Source organism: Cervus elaphus, chromosome 33 (assembly GCF_910594005.1).
Source record: "Cervus elaphus chromosome 33, mCerEla1.1, whole genome shotgun sequence".
NCBI lineage: Eukaryota > Metazoa > Chordata > Mammalia > Artiodactyla > Cervidae > Cervus > Cervus elaphus.
Window position 1 is genome coordinate 37,967,360 of NC_057847.1, and position 25,704 is coordinate 37,993,063.

At 38.7% G+C, this 25,704-nt stretch overlaps 1 protein-coding gene and 1 long non-coding RNA gene across 9 annotated transcripts in view; one reads left to right on the top strand and one right to left on the bottom strand.

The window, feature by feature from the left end:
• TANK (TRAF family member associated NFKB activator) overlaps positions 1–25,704 on the bottom strand; it is a 94,660-nt gene that overhangs the window by 56,117 nt on the left and 12,839 nt on the right. The window contains exon 1 of one of the 8 annotated variants that reach the window (XR_006339419.1): positions 19,268–19,894. The exons of 1 other annotated variant lie outside the window; for it this stretch is intronic. Coding sequence is in view for 3 of the 7 variants with exons in the window: in XM_043894291.1 (XP_043750226.1) it covers positions 19,268–19,302 (35 nt within the window). In the remaining 4 variants the exon portion in view is untranslated. Of the gene's footprint in view, positions 1–17,391; positions 17,413–19,267; positions 19,895–20,003; positions 20,116–20,365; positions 20,508–25,704 lie in introns of those variants that run through there. 6 more of the 8 variants (XR_006339420.1, XM_043894294.1, XM_043894293.1 and 3 more) reach the window with 6 other exon arrangements.
• LOC122688358 overlaps positions 20,591–25,704 on the top strand; it is a 40,872-nt gene continuing 35,758 nt past the window's right edge. Inside the window, exon 1 of the long non-coding RNA XR_006339421.1 lies at positions 20,591–20,673. This is a non-coding gene — a long non-coding RNA (uncharacterized LOC122688358). The remainder of the gene's footprint in view (positions 20,674–25,704) is intronic.

The window sequence follows — 25,704 nt, forward strand, 5'->3', positions numbered from 1 at the left end:
GAAATTAGACAATTTAAGTAGCTATGTGGCTTGATTGCCTAAAACTGTCTTAACAAACTGCAGATGTCATAATAAACTGTCAATGTAAACCACACTTATATTTTAAAATCTGGGACAAACAAGAATCTTGAACTGGGAACTCATCTAGTTTCTTGTTTTATTCTGTCACTGACTGACTGTGGGACCTTATTTCAGGGCTACTAAATCTTTTTGGACTCAAGTTTCTCTCCCTTCAAACAAAAAAAGATGTTTGGATTTGATTTCTAAGAAACTTCTTTGTTCTACACGTCTTGCGTCTGTGAATTGAAAAATGCATGTCTGTTCCATCAAGAAGGTGCATTCTTGTTTTTAAAAATGTAAATACAGTACTAAAAATAGCTGCATCATATGCAAGTAAATCATGTGCAGTCTTCATTTCAGGTCCTTGAATTAGATCACACAAATGTCACTACGAAGAGTTACTGAGTAAATTCCACATGGATGCATCCTATTTCCTGAATTAAGAATGTATGCTGGGGAGATATGATTCAGGTCAATACAACTAAATAAATGATACATTTCATTCCTATCCCACAGCCAAGAAGAAAATTGGGTGTCAGATCAGTGATACTGACTAGAAAAAAAGGAAACAGTCTCTGGAATCCAGCTAGTTAAACTGGACAGGTTTCAAATATTAACACCGTAAACTTTAAAGCCACTTGTGTTCCTTTATTTTTTAAAGCGTTTGTTAAGTGTAAAATTAACTTCACAATTCAAGAGGTAGTCCATTTCAATTACATTTTGGTATCCCTTCTTCAAAAGTTGCTGGACTCCAAGGAAACGGTTTTATTTATAATAAACATGTTCAAACTCAAATCTAATGGCCACTGTGCTGTGCTTAGTCGCTTAGTTGCGTCCAACTCTTGGTGACCCCATGGACTGTAGCCCGCCAGGTTCCTCTGTCCGTAGGCATTCTCTAGGTAAGAATACTGGAGTAGGCGGCCATGCCCTCCTTCAGGGGATCTTCCCAACCCAGGGATCGAAACCAGGTCTCCCGCACTGCAGGCAGATTCTTTACTGTCTGAGCTACCAGGGAAGCCCCTAATAGCCACTACCATCCCCCAAATCCAGGAGGTCCAAGCTAGAGCTACCTCTGCCGTGGAAACACTCTTTTTAGTTATGGCTTCACTCTTTTAAATGTGTTTTCAGGAAAGCTTTCTGTGCTAATTTATTTCTGGGTTTGGTTTGCTGGTTTCCTTATACTTACACCGGGAAGAGATTAACTTACTGATGCCCAACACTATAGCTGAGCGGGCAAACACAAAGCACGCCACCCCTAGCGTAATCCTCTTGAAAGCAAGGTAGTCTTGTCATATCCACCTCTATTACTCTGACAGTATTTCCTTTTTTCCTTTGGGTACTTCCTGTAAGATGGAAAATGAAGAGGGTACCAAGTTCCTCTTCTACCTCCCAGGTCCAGCAGGTGCTCGCCCAGGAGGAAGCACTAAGAAAATTCATAGGCATCAGGCTGCTTTCTCTTTTCACTGATCCTTGGTGCATAATAAAAGTGTCCCAGAGTAGGAAAATCAGCATGCACAAGGGCGATAATTTTATTTTTCCCTTGGTAACATTTCCCAGATGTGTCGACTACAAGGGCCAAATTTTAATTTTAATAAAATATATACCATTACTATCCAATTAAATGAAAAAGTAAAGCATGTGTTTGCTGAATACATGTAAGGCACTGTACAGGACGCGGCAAGGAGCTTTAGGGATAGTGCCACCTTAGTTTTATGTGCCTTTTACGAAGCTGTTTCCCCACCAGTTCATTTCCCATTACTCATATTTCAATTTGACTGACAAGGCGCAGGGTAGTTAAATGACCTGCGTATAGTAACAAAGCTATAACTGAGTGACTAGGACTAAGTTTCTGGAAATCTTAGTTCAAGGATTGTTTATTACAGCCAGCTGCAAAATATTCTCCCAGGATGCCATGATGGATATTTCATTCAGTAAAACAAAAAACAAAGCCTGGGCTGGGCACCACTGATGTTCTCACCACTGTGAGAACAAAACAGACACGAAGCCCACCCTCATGAAGGCACCACTAGCTGTAATTTAAAGAATATATATGAATACCTGGATATATCTGAAGGCTAGAGTTTGGAAAGCAGAGCGCTCATATCTAATATTTATGAGGTTTAGGAAAGGCTTTGAGAGGTAGATGTCATCTGAGTTGGGTTCTGAATTATGAGTAGCAATGACTTCACCCATTCCTTTGACTATCAAATAGCATCATCCTTTCTAAAACTGGTTCCTAATAGCTATAAAGACGTTTTTATTTTATTTTTTTTTAATAAAGACATTTTTAGTGCTAGATAATACTCATTCGTCACTAAAACAGGCCAGGATTATATGTATTTATTGTGCACTGTCCAGCCTGAACTTCCAGATCAGAACAACTCTGCAAACCTGAGACAACTGTTAAGTATACCACTGAGAGTTACTTAGAGAAATGATGACCCAGGCCAGTGTTTGTACTATGAGGCTTGAGATGAAGCAATGGTGGTAACGACATCAAGGGCAAGTTCTGCCTCCTCTGGACCTTGATTTTCCTTGCTTTTAAAATGAAGGGGTTAAAGATATCAATACAAGATGGTCAATACCAAAATCAGATTGATTATGTTCCTTGCAGCCGAAGAAGAAGAAGCTCTAATCAGTCAGAAAAAACAACACCAGGAGCTGACTGTGGCTCAGATCATGAACTCCTCATTGCAAAATTCAGACTTAAGTTGAAGAAAGTAGGGAAAACCACTAGACCACTCAGGTATGACCTAAAATCAAATCCCTTATGATTATACAGTAGAATTGACAAATGGACTCAAGGGATTAGATCTGATAGACACAGGGCCTGAAGAACTATGGATGGACGTTTATGACATCATACAGGAGGCAGTGATCAAAACCATCCCCAAGAAAAAGAAATGCAAAAAGGCAAAATGGTTGTCTGAAAAGGCCTTACAAATATCTGAGAATAGAAGCAAAAGGCAAAGGAGAAAAGGAGAAACATATCCATTTGATGGAGAGTTTCAAATAATAGCAAGAACAGATAAGAAAGCCTTGCTAAGTGATCAATGCAAAGAAGTAGAGGAAAACAATAGAATGGGAAAGGCTAGAGATCTCTTCAAGAAAATTAGAGACATCAAGGGAATATTTCATACAAAGATGGACACAATAAAGGACAGAAATGGTATGGACCTAACAGAAGCAGAAGATATTAAGAAGAGGTGGCGAGAATACACAGAAGAGCTATATAAAAGAGATCTTCACGACCCAGATAATCACGATGGTGTGATCACTCACCTAGAGCCAGATCCTGGAATGGGAAGTCAAGTGGGCCTTAGGAAGCATCACCACGAACAAAGCCAGTGGAGGTGATAGAATTCCAGCTGAGCTACTTCAAATCCTAAAAGATGATGCTGTTAAAGTGCTGCACTTAATATACCAGCAAATTTGGAAATCTCAGCAGTGGCCACAAGCCTGGAAAAGGTCAGTTTTCATTCCAATTGCAAAGAAAGGCAATGCCAAAGAATGCTTAAACTACCGCACAATTGTACTCATTTCAATTGTACCTCATGCTAGCAGAGTAATGCTCAAAATTATCCAACCAAGGCTTCAATGGTATGTGAATGGGAAACTTCCAGATGTTCAAGCTAGATTTAGAAAAGACAGAGGAACCCAAATCAAACTGCCAACATCCACTGGATCATAGAAAAAGCAAGAGAATTTCAGAGAAAATATCTACTTCTGCTTCACTGACTATACTAAAGCCTTTGACTGTGTGGATCACAACAAACTGTGGAAAATTCTTAAAGAGATAGGAATACCAGACTACTTTACCTGCTTCCTGAGAAACCTGTATGCAGGTCAAGAAGCAACAGTTAGAACTGGACATGAAACAATGGACTGGTTCCAAACTGGGAAAGGAGTACAAGGCTGTATACTGTCACCCTGCTTATTTAACTTATATGCAGAGCACATTATGTAAAATGCCAGGTTTGATGAAGCACAAGCTGGAATCAACACTGCCAGGAGAAATATCAATAACTTCAGGTAGGCAGATGACACCACACTTATGGCAGAAAGCGAAGAGTAACTAAAGAGCCTCTTGATGAAAGTGAAAGAGGAGAGTGAAAAAGTTGGCTTAAAGCTCAACATTCAGAAAACTAAGATTATGGCATCCAGTCCCATCACTTCATGGCAAATAGATGGGGAAACAATGGCAACAGTGACAGACTTTATTTTCTTGGGCTCCCAAATCACGGCAGATGGTGACTGCAGCCATGAAATTAAAATATGCTTGCTCCTTGGAAGAAAAACTATGACAAACCTAGACACATATTAAAAAGCAGAGACATTACTTTGCCAACAAAGGTCCTCCTCGTCAAAACTATGGTTTTTCCAGTAGTCATGTGTGGATGTGAGATTTGGACTATAAAGAAAGCTGAGTGCCGATGAATTGATGCTTTTGAACTGTGGTGTTGCAGAAGACTCTTGAGAGTTCCCTGGACTGCAAGGAGATCAAACCAGTCAATTCTAAAGGATTGATTTCCTTTAGAATAATCATTGGAAGGACTGAGGCTAAAAAGCCAACACTTTGGCCACCTGATGCGAAGAACTGACTCATCAGAAAAGACCCTGATGCTTCAAAAGACTGAAGGCAGGAGGAGAAGGGAACGACAGAGGGTGAGATGGCTGGATGGCATCACCGACTCATTGGACATGAGTTTTGAGCAAGCTCCGGGAGTTGGTGATGGACAGGGAAGCCTGGTGTGCTACAGTCCATGGGGTCGCAAAGAGGCGGACACAATTGAGCTGAACTAAACTGACAAGGTATCACCCTTGTCAACTTTATGATTAGATAACATTTCTAAACAAATACCAAGCACTGAAGCTTTTGTTCAGCAAATACAGTGATTTATTTTTCCTCATAAATGATATCTTAGATTTAAAAATTAAAAACCAGTTAGCATGGCAATTTATTTCATGATGTGTGAGAAGTGTGGAATAAAGTTACATGGGATGTCCTAGAAGAGATGACATGATACTGTGAAAATATGTGATATGAAAATACATGATGTAACACTGTGAAAATTAATGCCTTTAACAATTATATATTTCCTCCTAACACTTTACTAGGTAGAATGGAAAAAAAGGCTTTGAATTCAGATCTCAGACCTGCAATTTTTCTGGCTATTTACTTAGATCCTCTGAGTATTAGTTTTTTATATATAGTTTGTAGGTTTATTGTGAAGACTGAGGTCATATGTGAAACATATCTGTTAACTATTTCTCAATATCCATTCTCTACTCTTCTAGTATTCCTGAATTTTAGTTGATGTGGTCATGTGACCATGTTTCGGTCATAGGCAAGTAAGAGTAACTTCCAAGACAAGCTCTCTTTTTTACCCCTTTCCTTTTCTTTTATTGTGGTGAGACACCCGAACCATTGTGGTGAGGGCAACACTTCCGGATGGTGGAACAGGGGGATGTGGAATGACAGGAATAAAGATGCCTAGGTCCTTGACCCTGTGGAGCTGCTGTATCGGCTCTGGACATCTTATACTTTGAACTGTCATACATGAGAGAAATAAAATATCCGTCTTGTTGGTTTAAGCCACTGCCATTGGGGAGTTCTTAAAAGAGAAGCTGAGCTGTATTCCAACTGGTACCATATTCAAGACTGACCCAGCACTGAAGACAGTAGGCTCCCTTTTTTTCCAAGGGAAAGAGATAAACTTAAATAATCTTTGCCTTTTTCTCTAATTAGAGCTTATAATTTAGTAAGGCAAAAACACATGAGGTCACCCAAAGGTTCACTCCAGATTTGTGCATTGCATTGTATACAGGTTTTACCTCAAAGGAAGAAGAAAAGAACTGTTAAGTAAAAGTGTAAGCAGTAAAAAGGTATAATAGAAGGAACAATTAAAAGGAGAGAACTGAGGAAGGTTTCACAGAGGATCTGACACTTATACTGGGCCCTGAAATATGAGAATGATTTCAACAAGTAGAGTGAAAGGAGAACAAACATTCACTCTGAAAAAGTAGATGCTCTGAGAAATCACTAGTATAATGCATTTAGGGACTGGTGGTGAATATAATATTTACGCAAGTGAGGCATGTATACAGAAAGGATGCAGAGGTCAGAGTGCTGAGACAGGATAGTTGGGGCCACCACATATGACTGTCCTGCACTGAAAAAACCCTATGGGTCCCAATCATGTAGACCATAATTGGAATGAAGCACCCTAGAGTTACGGAGTGTACTAACTACATAAAACTGTACACAGCAGACTTAGATATGGCCAGACTGCAATAGACCTTGAATGTCACTAATTTTAACCTGCTGACATTAAGGAATTTTCAAGCAGGAGAATTTTCAAGCAGGAGATGAATATGTTTTAGAAAGACAAACCAGATACCAGCAGAATACAAACTAATGAGGGAGACAAAGTGAGTATATCCATAGGAAACCATTGTTGTATTCTGGTAAAAGATAAGGGCTTGAACTAGAGTAAGGGAAATGAAAGATGAATGGATTCAAGAGACATTTTAAAGGCAAAATTACCAGGATTCACTGGCCAACTGGATGTGTACAATAGATGAGAAGGAAGCATTCAGCGACTCTGAGTGAGTTGGCCTGGGATGGAGTCCTAGCATCTATGTTTTAATAAGCAAAGTAACCGGTTTATTTTGTTAAAGGTGGTTGGCCAGCCATATTTTTCAAAATATAGGGCAAACAGCAATGCCAGTCAGCCACAGAGAAATAGGAAGAAAAACTGAGAGAGACAGGAGAGGATACTGAATTCAATTTTGGACAAAAGTGCTAACAGAGACATAATAATAGGCAGGAAAAAATGTACCAACTGAGTGATAACGAAATCTAAAGAAGAAATGATGGCTAAGTAAGCCTTCCCTCCAGCTACTATTCTTAAAGTCCTGTTTTTAATGTCCTCTGATACTGGCTGACAGTCAACCAGGCCAAAATCTTTCTACCAAAAAACAAATAAACAAAACCTCTACATTGTTTTAAAAGAAAACAGTGGAGAGAGAAAGAAGCAAAACTCATTATTGTACTACTTTGTATCACAAGATATACACCTTTCTTTCTCCCAAATACAAACCAAAATATAGGTAGGAATATTGTCTAGTGCTCTGCTGTGTTAACCCTTATATACTGTTAAATAACAAGAAAAATAACTTTCTGGTAGAGTGTTTGAATGTGTGATTTTTCTTAAGTCTTTCTATTCTACTCTACCAAACTTATGATAATGAAATAGTAATCATCTTTCACAAGAGTAGAACAGTTTCTACCTATTTTCTGGTTTTAACTAAAAAAGTTTGAAAAAAAGGTCCCTTCATCCCGAAGACAATGTAAGAGATGTCACAGGCTGTACCAGATTCATAAAAGGCAAAGTTGTTCTTGAAAAAGTAGTTAAAATTTCATGAGTTAACAGGTTAGGGGCCCCTCCAACAACTCTGAGTCATTCACTAAATCACAATCACTATGAAAGGGGAGAGCTCGTCTATGAAAAGAGAATGAAACTTCGGGAGACAGAGGACCTTTTTCACAAAAAGGCCTATTTCCTCTTAAACTGCAGTTTAAATTGCTGGGCAGTCATTTAGCCTTGAGAATATTACCAACGATAAATGGGAACAGGCAAAAAGTCTACATAATTATAAGCTGTATTCTGTGCTCTTAATCACTGGCACAGAACTCTTCAAACCCTGGCTTTTAATTTCCCCGAGGACACCTAGAGGCTGTTGGGCCAATGCTTGCCAAGTCACAACTTGTTTTACTAGAAGTAATTGAGAGAACTCCAGTGAGAAAATAAATAAGGTTTCAGAGATTTCCAGATCTCCATTTCCAGGCATTCCCAAAAAGTTTAGGGTGTGACTGTAAATGTATAATATGATAAAAGTTTAAAATCAGATAGAATATTTTTATACCATGCAACACACTTTCTTACTCCTACTGTCAAATACTTCTGAATACAGGACCCCAAATCTCTAAGGAACCCTACAAACCAACTTCTCAAACCTGTCTCTGTGCCAAAATTACACACATTTCCACTCTTTTCAGGGCCACCCCAGTTTTCCTCAAATGTGAATACTCAGATCTAGTAAGTCCTAGCATTTGCTATGCTATCCTATTGTGGAGAAGCAAGAGTTTATTAAAAATTCTGATTTGATGTTTCATTTCCTTTTCCATCTGGAAAAAATAAAAAAGATGCTATAAAATAAAAATTCCAAATCCTATTTTTAACTGAGGCCACATCTTGTGTAAAATATATTAGCTTTTCTTAATACAAATCAGAGAACCAAAATTAGAAAGCCTAGTCAACCAAAGATAAAATCAGAGTTGGAGGGCAGAATACATGTCCAAGGTAGACATGCTTGTTGATGGGTGAGAGTGAATAAGCTATAACCTTTGTGTGAACCTCAGTTCCCTCATCTGCCCCAGTTTAGAATGTCTGGGGTACAGCATGCTGTAGGCCAATGGTTCCCAACCTGTCAGTACATCAGAATAATCCAGGGCAGTTCAAATAAACAACAACAACAACAAAATTAGCAAACCCTGTCCAAGACTTCTAGGACCATAATTTATTTTTTTGGCATGGGGTGGAGTAGGGGGAGGTAAGTGAGGGTAGAAAAAGAGACAAACAAGTGCGAGAGATTTCGAATCACTGCCGCAGAGGGTCAAGTCATAATGGGAAAGCACTGAGCTCTGAAAAATACTACACAAATATGTACCAAGGTAGGGAAATGGGCTTCCATAAAGTGTCCTTTTGTTCCACAGTGATCTGTTTTTTTAATTGTTCTAGAAGTGCATAGAATTCAGAATCAAAAATAGCAGTGGCTAAGGTAGATGTTCTTTAAAAAAAAAAAAAAAAAAAGGTATTTTGATACTTTGGCAGATGGTTCAGAGCAATAGCACTCTTGCTGATCTTGGTTCATGAAATCTCCACAATTCACCAGTCTATGTGACAAGTGTTTTCTTTATTACTGGAAGAGACACCATTAATGGCATTTGCATTGAAGTTCGTGTTGAAAGACAAATCTGAGACCACAGCTTTTCTCCCACCGAGCAGTCCTTTTATAACTTGATTCTCACTGCTACCAACATTCCAAATCACCTTAATTCTTTTAAAATTCTCTATCTATAGATAGTTGATAAAGGACAGAGATCCCAGTGACAGACCTTAGTCTGAACAGGCACACACACAGCCATGAACCTGAAGATTCTGAACACTAAGAACCTTGTATCTGAAAGGTAAGCATCCCAACAACGGTGGTCGTTCCCTATTTCCTCCTAGGAAACATTAGTGACAGGGGTAGAATCTTACACCTACTGAGATAAAAATTACTTGCCAGCTACTTTACTAAACTACCTTATTTTAATCTTCCCTCTCCAGATAAGGAAACTGAGGTTCAAAAGGTTAAATAAGGTGCCTAATATCAACAAATTAGAAAAAGGGAAGACCCAGATAAATCCAGGTCTCTTTGATGTGAAAAGACCAATATCTTAGTTCTTTTCACTATAATTTAATTTCTATTTTATTTTTAATCAAAGCATAATGCATCTATATTTTAATGAGACAAATGACTTTATAAGGTTTAAGAAAAACAGTAGTCCCTTACTCTCCTCTCCTCCCTCCCCACTTCCTGCTTCACCCTGGCAACAATTTTCAGCTCTTTTGATTCGTTTTGGTATTTACCTTTGTATTTCTAAATAATTTGCTAATATTGTCACTACTGATTTCTATTTTACTTGTCTTCCCACTATGGAAGACAAGGATTCAGCTCACTTTTAAAATCTCCTCTCCCTTTATATCCTCCTCATCCTTCTAACAGTTATGTACTATTTGATTAGATCTACATTCCACTTTTACTTTCTTATGACTGTGTAATGCTATTCACTGATGAGCCATACACTAAACTATGGCTCCTTTTTCTTTCCTGAAAAATATTTTTCCTGAAAAAACTTATTTGCTTTATTTCTTACTATTACTAATACAATTCCTCAGTAAGTTCAGACATTACTTTATCTATTTCATTTTCTAACAAGGATCTCTCCTTGAGCTTTCCGACTTGCTCAAGTTTAGATTGTTCATCTCTGTGCAGAGAGGAAGGCCTTCACCTTGAGACCTTCTTTCAACCTGAATCTGATGATTCCCTTTATTCATCTCTCTCTCTAGCTGATCTCTCATTCTCAGTATCCCAAATCTTCATCCTTCCTGTTTTACTCCTCAGTTTGATGGGGTAAACCCTCCAGTAGCTTTCTGATGAAGTGCTTGCAAAGTAAATTTTTTGAGACCTTGCTGAAATTATATTTCAGATAACTGAAAATATCTTTACCCTAAGATTTAACTGACAGTTCGCCAGGTTAAGAGTCCCAGGTTGAAAGTAATTTTTCCTCAGAATTTTCTAAGTTTTGCTACACTCATTTTGCTTTTGTTGAAGTTCAGGGCCATTTTGACTCCTGCTCTTATACTTAACCCATCTGGAAGTTCATCCTTCAGTTGTTGCAAATTTTCTTGAATTACTTTTTGGGCCATTTCATTCCTTCTCTGTGCCTATTTGGGACTCCTACTATCGGGATGTTAAATTTTGTGAAGTGGTACTCTAATTCCTCCTACCTCCTTCTTTTTAAACAAACATTTACCCCCTTACTTTATAGATAAATATATCTTAAGTCTGTTGTCTTTGACAACAAGCATTGTGATGACAAATAGTGTCCAACCAATCCTCAATAAAAAGTAATAATCAAGGAAAATAGTGTGCTTCTGGAACTCCACTGAGGCTGTGGGTGTGTAGACAAACAATGCTCTACTACCAATTGCCCAGTTCAACCAGAGCAGCTCAACTTTGATTAGTTATACACATTTGGATTTCAAGTTTGAAAAGAATCACATGCTTAAAGGTAGATTTCCTCCACCCCTTTTGCTTTTCAGTTGCCGAGTCATGTCTGACTCTTTGGACCCCATGGACTGCAGAATGCCAGGCCTCCCTGTCCCTCATCATCTCCCTGAGTTCCCCCAAGTTCATGTCTACTGAATCGATGATGTCATCCAATCATCTCATTCTCTGTCACCCTCTTCTCCTTCTGCCTTTGATCTTTCCTAGCATTAGGGTTTTTTTCCCAAAGAGTCGGCTGTTTGCATCAGGTGGCCAACGTATTGGAGCTTCAGCATCAGTCCTTCCAATGAGTATTCAGGGTTGATTTTCTTTAGGATGGACTGGTTTGATCTCCATGCTGTCCAAGGTACTCTCAAGAGTCTTCTCCAGCACCACAATTCAAAAGCATCTTTAACAAGGTCTACTTTTTGTGGACAAGTAGAGACAAGTGTGGGTGATTTAGTAAGTAGAAAAAGGGTCCTCTCCTGGGTTTTCCCCACTGCTGAGATTATTATGCTTCTGGGTAAGTGTTCTACCAGGGTTGACACTTGTGGTAAGAGGCCAGTTTAAATCTAAAGCAGTTTCAGGATGGGGTGATTCTAGAGTAACTGTTTACCTCTTCTACTCTGCCCTAGAAAAGAAAGTCACCTGCTTTTCCCAACCCCTTGGGGTATGAATAATAACAGTTCACATTCTACTTCAGAAAAGTTGCCATCTTAGCAAAGGAAGAAGTGAGTAAGTGAGTGAGAGATACATCCTGTCTTTTCTATTTAGCTCTATGTTTGACTCCTCAGCCACAAAAAGCAACAAAAGCAAAAAGCAGAAAAAAAGTGAATAATGTAGAATATACACATAAATAAAAGAACATCTTCTGTCTTAGATGGTTAAGGTAAACCTTTGAAGGCACTGAAAAGTATGTGTGTTTCCTTACTTGAAGAAAGGAAATGGAAGAGAACTGTCACTCCTGACATTAACTTCCAATCATTTCCCAGTTTTAAGAGAGTTCCATTAGTACAAGCAGCCAGTTCCCCAAAATGACAGCTTCCATTTCTATTCTCACTTTCCAGGTTGTAAACTTCAGTTATGGATACACCCACAGCACACTGCACTACACTGTCACTGTGTAACACTGTTCCAATCAGGCAGCTGAAATCACAGAAACTTAAATATCATAGATCCAGCAGAGTCAGAATTTGCATTTTGCATTTTTTTTTTAATAAGCTGGTTGGCTAAATGCATCAGGATAGATAAGGTAAGACAATCCCACAGATCAAACCCAAAACTCACCATACTAGGTTCTCTATTTTTCTGGATGTCAGAACTTGATGAAACTTTTTGTTATCTTCTAAGAGTTAAAAGGAGACTTCATAGCCAAAGACCACACCCATGAGTCTCAGCTTTGCCTCACTTCCTTTTTTATCTCCAGTAGCACTTCTTTCCCTCAAGTTGTATAAAATTCTATGGGCTGAAGTGCAAAACTAAATAGTGTAACACCAAAAGGGAAACTAGACATGTGATGTTCTACCCATCTCAGGCATTGCTCAGTTAGCTTGCTTAGCCATGTTAAGGGGTATCTTTTCCTCTGAGTAGGGGCCACGTTAGAATCTGGAGATGCAGGAGAAAGAATTATCAGTTTGAAATGGTTACCTAATATTAAAAAATCTGTCTTTCATAAATTATATAAAGTAGGGCTCTACAGAATATTCTTGGATGGGGAAAACTTCAAGAGGAAGTTTACATTCAGTAAGAGGAGGTGTAAGAACTTCGTGGGAAGAAAGGTCACATATTTTTATCTCCTAGGATTTGTGGTATTTTAATGTTTATAAAAAAGGAAATATGGATTTAAAAAGGCTGAAAAACATCAATATGAAGGGAAAGGCATTTTAGTTTAGGGATAGCCAATACATAAAGTCATGAAATTAATCATGGTAAAAGCCATATATTTATTGGATGGAAATAGTAAAACCACTTATATATCCAACAAGAACAGTTGATTTTTTTTTTGAGAAATTTAAAATCATTATTATCTTGAAGGGACTTGAGTCCCTGATTTCTGTCCTTAGAGCAAATCATTCTTCACAGCAAAATCACCTGATTCAGTTTATTCTGCTGCTGAAGAGAACAATTCTCCATACCTCATTCTACTGCAAATATCTCAAGGATTCCTATAACTTCAGCTAAGTAACCATCAAACGAACTCATTATTTTTCTTAGTCCACTCAATTTCCAATAATTCATAACTACAATGACTTGCAGACAGACTGTTTTCACTGTTAACAACCTATTTTCAATAGACCCTTCTTTTTTTGCAAAGAAAAAAGCATCGTGGTAAGTGAAAGCTACTACAGATTATTGCTCAAAATGTTTACCCTCATAATTTAGTAATGATAATTACCATTAAAGAAAGTATATCTCTGAAGTTAAAAAGAAAACAAGGTTACTGTTTAGGACACTTCTCCCAGGAGACAAACAATTATCATTATTATTTACTTCCCAAACTTTTTTCTTAAAATAATTTAAAAAGTCTCTTAAGAAATGCTTTTCTTGCTTGAACAACAATGTGAATACATTCAACACTACTGAACTATACACTTAAAAATGGCTAAGGTGGTAAACTTCACAGTATGTGTATTTTACCACAATTTTTAAAAATGTTTTTATAGATTAGGAATCGAAAAACTGTAACATATACAATTACATAGGTCCCAAAGGCTTGTTTTCAGTTGCAAAGGCTCTGGTACCACTGCCTGTTTCAATCCTCCTCAACTTTTTTGAACAGTTTTCAAACAATGCACACGATTCAAAAGATTCCGTACGCTAATTTGCCACCCACCCACAAGGGAGTTCAATTCATATTCTGTTACCCTTTTTTGAAAATGATTCAGAATCTTGGTCTTGGACTACAGAGAAATTTTGTTACCTATTCTTGCTAACAGCCTCCTCTTTTCCCCTACCCATGATTGAAAACCATAGCAGTAAGCATAAAAGACAACATGGAATGAATGGCAGCCACAACGTAAATCCTACAGAAAATAGAAACTAAAAGTTGATTTGACATAATTACACACAATCAAGTTGAAACCGAATAGTAATATTCATGCTTAGAAAGCTGTTAGAAAACAAAAGGATATATAGTAGCAACAGCTAATCAACTAAGGCATGAGTATATGGCTGGCTGTTGAACAACACCAGTTTGAACTGCACAAGTCTACTTATCCAAGGATCCATGGATATTTTCATGAGTAAATACGGCAGTATTATATGATCTGTTGTTGGTTGAATCCCTGGATGTGGAAATGCCGATATGGTGGAAGTACAGGTACACAGGAACCTTGGATACAGAGGGTTAACTTTACACGCAGATTTTCAATTGAGCAGAGGGTTGCCATGCCTTAACCTCCGTGTTGTTCAAGGACCAACTGTAGTTAGAATAGTGTTTTACATCAAGAGGCTATGTATTCTTTTTTTTTTTTTTTTTTTACCATTTCCTGACAGATAATTGCTATGCTTTTAAAAAATATGCAGTCTTTGTCTGTTATAGGTTGTTGTTTAGTTGCTAACTTGTGTCCGACTCTTTGCGACCCCATGGACTGTAGCCCACCAGGATTCTCTGTCCATGGCATTTCCTAGGCAAGAATACTGGAGTGAGTTACCATTTCCTCCTCCAAGGAATTTTCCCAACCCAGGGATGGAACCAGTATCTCCTGCATTGGCAGAAAATTCTTTACCAGTGAGCTACCAGGGAAGGGCATGCCCCCAAATTGTGCCAATAATCACTTGTTCTAGATTAACAGATTTTTAAGCTAAGCTACTCAAATATCCAAACACTGACAGAATACCTGCATTCCTCTGTAAATAACATTTATGAGCGTCTTGAAGTTTCCTCCAGTTCACAGATGTATATTGCTAAACTGCATTATCTAAGGTAATAGTCTTGCTTGAAAGCAATCAAAAAGTATTTCAAATAAACATTTATAAAAGTGAATAGCTCTCCCAAAGATTACATAATACACTACTATCCACATATTAACAGTACGCCATTCGTTAGCTGAGTAAAACAGTGGGCTGTGGTTATATGGTTTATATGCCTCAGAAGCCAGCCCTGTTCCTATGTGTGTCCACAGACTATGTACATACGTAGACTGTTACAGATTTTCACTTCATATTCAGTAAGTAAAAGCATGCTGAGCTTGCATATTTTCTCAGCCACTCATTTTGAAACTCCCCTATTGGATTTGGCTAGAGTAGAATGTCAGCTAGATTACTACCTCTAAAACAAGAAATTTCCTGGGAAAATTGGGAAGCTGATGACAACAAAGTGAACTAATGCTCTTTTAGTTGAATTTCACTCAATGTTTCTTTCAGGTCATAAAAGTTTGCCCATGTAGAAGCAACACCCTTTCCTTTATAAATTGGAGTAGAGGAGAAAAAACAGTAAAGCACTTTATTATCACCCTCAGTCTACGTACAGCATTTTCCCTGAAAAATAAAAAAAAGGTGGAGGATAAAAATGACCAGGATCAGCACAGCAGTTCTTCATTCTCTACATTACTGGTGCTTCACACCCCTTCAATTATAAGGATTTACTCTAAGGAGTTTTTGTTTGCTTTTTAAAGTTCTGGATCTTTCTGCTGAATATTATTGCTGCCTTAAGAACAATGTACAGTTGACCTTGAACAACATGGGTTTTAACTGCATGGATATACTTACAGGTGAATTTTTTCCCCCACTAAATATATACTACAGTACTACACTATCTGCAGTTGATTGTATCTGAAGATGCAAAACCTGGGAAACAGAGGGCTGACTATAAATTGCTTGCAGATTTTCAACTGTTGGGAGCTGTGGCGCCCCTAACCTTCAAGTATTATTCAAGGGTCCACTGTATTTTCATGAATTAATTCTTTCAGACTTTCAAACAGAGAGCTCTTAAACTATTTTAGGTTTCACTGGTGGCTCAGCAAGTTGAGCTGAGTCTGCCAATGCAGGAGATGCTGAGTTCAATCCCTGAGTTAGGAAGATCCCCTGGAGAAGGAAATGGCAATCCACTCAATATTCTTCCTGGGAAATCCCATGGACAGAGGAGCCTGGTGGGCTACAGTCCATGGGGTTGCAAAGAGTCAGACACAACTTAGCAACTAAACAAGCTATTTAAACCACCTCAAAGCAGAGAAAGAACGAACTAACCTAAAGTCTTTTTAGAAAATCAGCATAGCCTTGATATCAAACTCTGGCAAAGATAACAGGAAAAAAGATATCTACAGATGTAACTCAATTACTGATTTTAAATAAAATTGTTATCAAAAAGAAACCTATATGCTGAAATTTAACACAGTGATGAAGTGCAAGTTTGGTTCAAAAACTAGAAATCAAAGATACAAATGAGCTTATTTACAAAACAGAAGCAGAGCACAGATGTAGAAAAAAAAACTTACAGTTAACATGAGATAAAGGGGAGAGGGATAAATTGGAAGACTGGGACTGACATATACACACTATATAAAATAACTAATGAACCTGCTGTATAGCACAGAGAAATCTATTAAATACTCCATAATCAATATGTAGGTCAAGAAGCAACAGTTAGAACTGTACATGGAACAAAAGATTGGCTCTGAATCAGGAAACAAGTATGTCAAGGCCGTATATTGTCACCCTGCTTATTTAACTTATATGCAGAGAACATCATGCGAAATACCAGGCTGGATGAAGCACAAGCTGGAATCAAGACTGCCAGGAGAAACATCAATAACCTCAGATATACAGATGACACCACCCTTATGGCAGAAAGCGAAGAAGAACTAAAGAGCTTCTTGATGAACGTGAAAGAGGAGAGTGAAAAAGTTGGCTTAAAACTCAACATTCAAGAAACTAAGATCATGGCATCCAGTCCCATCACTTCACGGCAAATAAACAGGAAAACAATGGCAACAGTGACAGACTTTATTTTCTTGGGCTCCCAAATCACTGCAGATGGTGACTGCAGCCATGAAATTAAAAGATGCTTGCTTCTTGGAAGAAAACCTATGACCAACCTAGAGAACATATTAAAAAGCAGAGACATTACTTTGCCAACAAAGGTCTGTTTAGTCAAAGCCACGGTTTTTCCAGTAGTCATGTATGGATGTGAGAGTTGGACTATAAAGAAAGCTGAGCACCGAAGAATTGATGCTTTTGAAGAAGTTTTTGGAGATGCTTTTGGAGAAGACTCTTGAGAGTCCCTTGGACTGCAAGGAGATCCAATCAATCTTTTTTTTTTTTCCCCCAATCAGTCAATCTTAAAGGAAATCGTCCTGAATACACATTGGAAGGTCTGATGCTAAAGGTGAAACTCCAATAATTTGGCCACCTGATGCAAAGAACTGACTCACTGGGAAAGACCCTGATGCTGGGAAAGACTGAAGGCGGGAGGAGAAGGGGACGACAGAGGATGAGATGGTTGGATGACATTACCGACTCGCTGGACATGAGTTTGAGCAAACCCTGGGAGTTGGTGATGGACAGGGAAGCCTGGCGTGCTGCAGTTCATGGGGTCGCAAAGAGTCAAACACGACTGAGCATCTGAACTAATGGCCTATATGGGAAAACAAACAAACAAAAAAAGTGGATATATGTTCGTATACTTTGCTGTACAGCTGAAATTAACCATTATAAATCAACTATACTCCAATAAAAATTAAAAACAACAACAACAACAAAGGTAGAACTCTACTAAAACAATTTGCCATTCTAAAAGGTCAAGGAAGAAAACCACATGATTGGCCATATTAGATGCCAAAATGCCATATATGACAAAACTCAACTTCCACTCCTGATAAAAATGTTTAGCTAAGTAGCAATGAAAATACATCAACAACAAATATATACACCAAATGAAAACTCAAAATCTACTATTCAAAACTGCTCTCAAAGTGCTGGCCAATGCAAAAGAAAAAACAAAATAAAAAAACCCCAACTTTAGACACAATCCAAAATCCATTCCCTGCAAAAATCCAAGTAGCTAGAAATATTAAAGATATTTATTTGATAAATAAAATTATTTGAAATTTATTATAAAATTCATATTCAATGATGACACAATAAAAACAACTACAAATGAATAAATATGATAAGGATGCCCAGAATCACTGTTATTATATATCACTGTTTTGGAGAAGCTAGATATTTATAAACAAAAGAAAGAAGTATAAAGAAGGAGATAAGAGTATATTCAGAAGACTATTTTCTTAGAAAATTCAAGAGAATTTATTAAAACCAGTAATTTTAGAAAGTTGGCCAGAAATATAAATCATCTACATGTCAGTCACAAAATATCAGCGGATAGTTAAAACCCCCCAAGGGCTTCCCTGGTGACTCAGCGGTGAAGAATGCAGGAGAATCAGGTTCAATCCCTGGGTTAGAAATATCTCTCCCCTGGAGAAGGAAATGGCAACCCATTCCAGCTTTCCTGCCTGGGAAATCCCATGGACAGAGGAGCCTGGTGGGTTACAGTCCATGGGGTCACAAAGAGTCGGATATGACTGGCAACTATACAACAAAACTCCCCAGAGAAACCTGTTTTAATGAAATATAAATAGTTTACTTTAAATTTTACCTGAGAGAGAGTACAATCATCAAGGACATTTGAAGAGGGGCTTGCTTTATGCATGACTACAAAGTGCCTAACCAAAGAAAGATTGGTAATTGTATAGGAAGAAGCAAATACAACAAAGGAACACAAGAATCCAAAAAAGACTCATGTATGCCTGGAAATTTACTATATTAAGGTAGTATTTCTAGCCAGCTGGGAATGAATTAATTTCAGCAAATGATTGCAGCAAAAATGGCTAAATCCTGATCTTATGCAATTTTCAAAAATAATTTTCATACGTTTTAATGAATAAAGCATAACAAAACTGTAAGAAGATTTAATGAACAATAAAGGAAAATATTTTAATAATTTTTAAGTGAGGACCATCTTCTTAAGTGAAAACCTGGGCATTTTAACCCAAAGACTGATAGTTCTTGAAAATACTCGCCATGTAATTCACAAAGGGTTAATATATCTGTATCCTAATGAAATACAGATTAAATAATTGTGAAGAAAAGGGCAAAATATATAGACAGGCCATATTAAGAGATGTTTAACTACATTTGGATCATCCAGGCAAAGAAATCCCATGCTGACATTAAGGTAAAGCAGAGTTATATATGGTAAGATTTCCACTGTATATATTCTATCTGAAAAACCAAATAATAGGACTGTATGCACATACAATCTTATTTTCATAAGAAAGCGAAATAACATGTTTATGTACACATAAGAGAGATGTGCAAGACGTTGGAGTACCTGTGGCTGGGGAGAGGGCCGTGAAGGAGTTTCATTTTCTGCTTAAAACATGACTGTTACCACTTTAGGGTTCTCTTCTCCTCCCCAGTGAGAGGGACAAAAATTTTTTTCGCAGACTACAGAGCTCGCTTCTCTGCTCCCCCTCTTTGAAATGTGTATTCCCGTCGTGGTAGAGAAACAGATCACGCTATTTTCCTTCACTTTCGTGTCACTTCACTTCCTTTACTAACCATTTCTCTCTTAAGATAAAACTTGTCAAAAGCGTCTGTGAGACACAGGACACTTTATATAGCAAAGGCTGCTATACTTCTCCTTGTTACAGCATAGTAAGAAACACAGAGACTCCTTGGTTTGAGTATCTTCCCCCTCCTTGCTTCACTTCGTGACGAGCACAGCTTGTTACACGTGTAACTCGTCACTAGTCAGTTTACACCGCGCTAGGGATTCCGCCTAATGCCCGGTTCCCACTGGGGGCAGGGTTTGCTTCCGCTCTTTCCGCCTCAGCCATCCAGTTTCTCCTTGACCCTCGGGGAGGTTACCCAACTTCTCATTGACAAGGCGATGATGACACCCCACAGGAGAGCTGAGAGAGAAACTGTGCAATAACCTTGGTGAAAAAACAACAGAAAGAACCTAGGAAGTTTTTGAAAGAGTAACAAAGATAGTATTAACTTCTGGAAGGCAGCCCCCGGTCCTCAAGGGAGGCTGTGACCTCCAGGTGGGGTCCACTGCTCACCCTGACATCACAGGCCTGCCTCCCTGGTTAGCAGGCCAAGAAATCAAGTCACAGAGAGCGGCCGACGCGGAGTCGGGCAGGGTCCCTCCCCAGCAGCCGTCGCAGCCGGGGCCGTCGCTGCTGCGCAGACGCCGTGAGCCCGGAAAGCCCCTCCCGGTCCGTTCCGGGACGGGGACCCAGGTGATTTCTCTCGCACAAAGTCCCTCCCCACCAGAAGAACTGGTTGTCTCTGCAGCTCCTCGGTTTTACTCCCTGCGGCGCCCATACGGCAGCGTATCCCTTTCGCTCACACACACAAGTTCTCCGTCGCCGTGCCCGACGCATTCGGACACAGCAACTCGCTAGCGAAGTTTCTTACTTACAGCTCAGGGTTTCCGCACCGGTCTCTCCACCCTCAAGTCGCCCGGCGCCCGGCCGAGTGACTCCGACCGGAAGTTGTTTTCCTTTCCAGTTCAGAGGGCAGCGCCTGCGCGTGGATCCCTTAACCCTTCACCCTCCACCCTTCCAAGCCAGACCGTGCCCCTCCCGCCACTTCCCCCAACCGCACCCAAGCCCCGCCCCGCCCCGCCCCGCCCCGCCCAGCGCAGCCCCGCCCCGCCCAGCGCAGCCCTGCCCGGACTCAAGGGGGAAAACCACAGGCCCGGAAAGGCACGCGATGTCAAGTTTAAAGGTCAGCTGAGGGTCTCTTGTTAAAGATATAGATTCACTCTTAGAGATTCCCAGAGTTAAGAGCGCAGCTAAGTCGCTTCAGTGTTGTCCAACTCTTTGAGACTTGGTGGATGGTAGCCCATAAGGCTTCTAGTCCATGGGTTTCTCCAGGCAAGAATACTGGAGTGGGTTGCCATGCCCTCACCAAGAGTTAAGAGCAACTGGGGTGAATTCCAGGAATCCTCATTTTCAGCAGATATTCATGTGAATGTGATTAGGGTTATTAAACTCCACATGCTGAGAAAAACCACGCACACACACATACACACACACACACCCATTTGGGTTTTCCCCAACTAGCAACACCTATCATTAAAAGTACTTGCTAAAGTTGAATGATTGCTACATGCAAGTAGATCTCTTTTAAAAAAATTTCCCCTAACTTAGGATTCTCCGTTATTCCATTTCCTACCCATGCTTGAATATTTTCCAAGGTGAACATTTTAGACAGATACCTCAAGAAAAGTTTTATCTTGGATATCTACTATCTCAGGCAAGTTGCTTTAATCTAATGAACCTTGATTTTCTAAAATCTGACAGCAAATGACAATGATAACCTACTTCACTGGATGGATGGTTGCAGGATCAACTGATAATGTAAGCCAAAAAAAAAAAAAAAAAAAAGAAAAATCGTAAAATTCAGAATGCTCTGCAAATGAAAGGGGCTGTCTGGAGTCAGTCATGTCATCCTGGCTCCTTCCCACCATCAAGCTCATTCCTAGGATTCCTTTTAGGAAAAGAGTAGTCAAATTCACAGCATATACACATATGGACTCTCCCTGAGAACACTGAAGGTTGGGACTCTCCACATTGACTGAAGTATAACTGTATTTGGTCAAATGCATGTAACACTTTTAGAAGCTTCCATGGTGATTACTTACTATTTATTTAATTAAAACAATATTTTTAAAAACTTTCACTATTTTTGCATGTATCTGACAAGAGTTGGTGGTGTTTGAAAAAGACTTTATCACCAAGCACAAGCATATTAAGGGTGTTGAAAATAGCAAGTTCAAAGCCAAGATTAAAATGACCATGAATACTATATACTGTTGTCAGGCAGAGCCTGCTCTAGAACATAGCTTTATATCCACAGACTTGATGAAATTTCCAAATTTGAGAACATGCCTGTCCTAGTGATCTTGGACAAGCCATGCTTGGACAGGTCTTCAGTCCATCCAAGATTCTTTCTTCATCCTGAGTGTTTCAAGCCTAGCTCTGCAGTCTTGAGCTCTTTTTTTTCTAGTTATACTGCTGCATATAACTTAGAAGCTGCTATCCCTCCAGGGGAGTCCAGGATCTTGCTCCTCCTAGGATAGCAACTTTTCTCTGATACAGCATAAAGATCAAGTTCTGATTGCCTCAATTTCTCCCTATACTTCTGAATCATGGATATTTATACTCCGTTCCTTAGGCCCAGTCATCCAAGGATTTAAAGACTTGCCAAATTACAGTGTATTCTACTGGATTATCTTGAGTATTTGGCTTATTTTTTAAGTCAAAGCCAGAACATAATTTTAAAAACATTGTCTTTTTAAAAAACAGAAATGTTTTGGTATAGCATTGTGACCAGTTGAATAGTTTTCTTGTAATAAGTAATTGAGTTAATCATGACAGTACAGTACCTTTTTAAAAAAGAATTTGTGATTGATTTTAAATTCATAGCAAATTTGCAAGGAACACATAGAGATTTACCATACACTCCCTACTCTGAAACATGCCTAAGACTCTTTATCATCAACACTTCCCACCAGAGTGATACACTTGTCACAACTGATGAAATTACATTGACATATCTTTATCATCCAAAGTCCATAGTTTACATTAGGGTTCACTCTTGGTATTATACATTCTATGAGTGTGGACAGAGGCATAATGACATATATCTATCCTTATAGTATTATACTATACTGGAGGATACCAGAGTATACTCTATGTACTCTGACATGTATCCATAGTTGTAGTACCATACTATACTAGAATAATTTCACTATCCTAAAAATCCTCTATTCGCCACTTATTCATCTCTTCCTCTCCCTAATCTCTGACAGCCACTGATCTTTTTACTGTCTTCATAGTTGTGCCTTTTCCAGAATGTCATATGTTGGAACCACACATTATATAGCCTTTTCACATTGGCTTCTTTCACTTAGTAATTGCATTTGAATTTCCTCCATGTCTTTTCATGGCTTGAAAAATCATTTCTTTTTATTGCTGAATAATACTCCATTGTCTCGATGTACCACAGCTTATCCATTCCTACTGGAAGACGTCTTGGTTGCTTCCAACTTTTGGCAGTTATGAATAAAGCTACTATAAACATTAGTGTGCAGGTTTTTGCGTGTGTTTTCAGCTACTTTCAGCTACTTTCACACTCCTAAATATCAAAGAGTGTGATTGTTGGGTTGTAGAGCAAGAGCTGGAGAAGGCAATGGCAACCCACTCCAGTACTCTTGCCTGGAAAATCCCATGGACGGAGGAGCCTGGTACGCTGTAGTCCATGGGGTCACACAGAGTTGGACACGACTGAAGTGACTTAGCAGCAGCAGCAGAGCAAGAGCATATTTAGTTTTGTAACAAGCTGCCAAAGTGTATTCCAAAGTGGCTATACAATTTTGTATCCCCATCAACAATGAAAGAGAATTATTTTTGCTTCACATCCTCATTAGCATTTGGTGTTGTCAGTGTTCTGGATTTTGGCCATTTTAAAAGGATGATAGTGGTATCTCATTGTGTTTTAATTTTCATTTCCATGATGATATATAATGTGAAGCATCTTTTCACATGGTGATTTTAATCTGTATATCTTTTTTGTAAACTATCTGTTAAAGTTCTTGACCCATTTTAAAACTGGATTGTTTGTTCTCTTATTGTTGAATTTTAAGAATTCTCTGTATATTTTGTATCACAGTCCTTTATCAGATTTATCTTTTGAAAATATTTCTACCAGTCTGTGGCTTGTCTTTTAATTCTCTTTACAGTGTCTTTTGCAGAGCAAAAAAATTTAATTTTAATGAAGTCTAACTTATCCAGCCCTGCTTTTGAGCAAATTGAAAGAGCTACTTTGACTATTTCTAATTTAAATAGTAGAATTTAATAATATACTCAGAATCTAAAACTGAATTCATGAGCATTTTGAAATATAAAAGTGCTAAACATTTTAAATAAAGAAAGAAGAAATTAAACATATCCATTTCTTAACTATATATTTTTATCTTTCCACTCCCATAATGTTGGAGTCATGAAGAGAAGTGGCTACATACTTCTCCAGTGGCTGAAATATGCATAAATGCTGGGCTAAATGGATGAGTTTTGTGCTAAAATGGTGTCAAACATTTTCCTTTTTTATAATGATTTTTTCAAAATTTATTTTTGGCTATGCTGGGCCTTCGTTGCTGCGTGGGCTTTTCTCTAGTTGTGGAGAGTGGGGGCTCCTCTCTAGTTGTGGTGCTTGGATTTTCATCATGGTGGCTTCTCTTGTTGCAGGGCTCTAGGGCACATGGGCTTCAGTAGCTGTAGCTCCTGGGCTCTAGAGCACAGGCTCAATAGTTGGGGCACATAGGCTTAGTTACTCTGCAGCATGTGGAGTCTTCCCGGACCAGGGGTGGAATCCGTGTCCCCTGTATTGGCAGGTGGATTCTTTACCACTGAGCCACCAGGGAAGCCTGATGATAAACTCGTTAAATATAATGTTTTATTAAGGTTAGGAATTTGAGGAATAACCCTTTAAAAATGACGTAATTTCACTCTAATTTTCCTTATATTATTATGTACCTAAGGTTAGCAAGCAAGTATTGGAGGGTAGGATGAAATGAAAATGAGAACTGCAGGCTTATTAAAACCATTTCAGAACCTGTTTTCAAAACTGCTGAATATTTTATTGAGAGTTCTGAATATCAATCCAGAAACAAGGAAAGCTGCCAGTATAAATACTACTACAACTTGGAATGTCAGGTATGCATCGATGAGCTCAGTCAAATCTTTGATGTGAAATATCACTATTAATAGAATCTGGTTGACTTCTGATTTAGGATGACATCTGGACTAGCTGTGTTTGTCTCAGACTCTCTGAATTAAATACCTTATGAAAAATCAGAAAAATATGAGAACTCATAATAACATTAAAAGGCAGGATTGATGACCAGACCCACTGCACATGGCTGAGAAACTATACCCAGTACAGGACCCTCAATTGAAATAGGCACTCACTTGGCAAGCTTTGCTACTTTGGGACTTAAGTCTTCCAAAGTAGATGTTGACAGGCATCCTCTGACAGAATTTGACAAGATTTTTCACCATTTTCAAGAACCATGGGGCCGAAATGGACATGAAGCTTCATAGTTTGAAGGTGAGCAAACTTGTGACTTTAAGGATAGTAAGCAAGCTATCTGCCTCATAGCACCTTCTAGTGAAATGGACAGTACTAACTCCACTACTGTGTGTTACCTCAAATACTAGTTGTTTTTTTTTTTTTTTTTTTTACATCTTGTTGCCCCATCATTCCCCATTAGTACTTCTTTTTATTATCTATTGATAGTTTGGACCTCTGGTTTGGAGAATACCAACATGATTCCAATAGGTGTAGACACATGTGATATTCTGTATCTCAGGATATGTGAAGCAAATAATGGAAGGGCCTGGGCAGACAGACCGGTGTGTTTGACCCTCTGGGAGTTTAATTTTCATACATGGTGCCAGTCAAGGAAAAGATGAATGATTTTTTTTCTAATTTAACCAGGAATTCTCTTCTTCATATTAAAATAACTCGGCAATAAGGGTGAGGAATCTCACCTCAGGCCAGTACTCATGGTGAGAACTTGCTAAATGTTAGCTTTAGATTCAAAAGTTAGATATGAGCTATGCATGTCTTTATGTCTCCCAGCTCAAGACCTATGCTGAGGAGCTAGTAGAAACCAGGCAGATAATGAGAAGAACCAAATAAAATCCACACATCTGGTTATAAGGGCTACAAAAAACTTGGAATGAGTTTAAT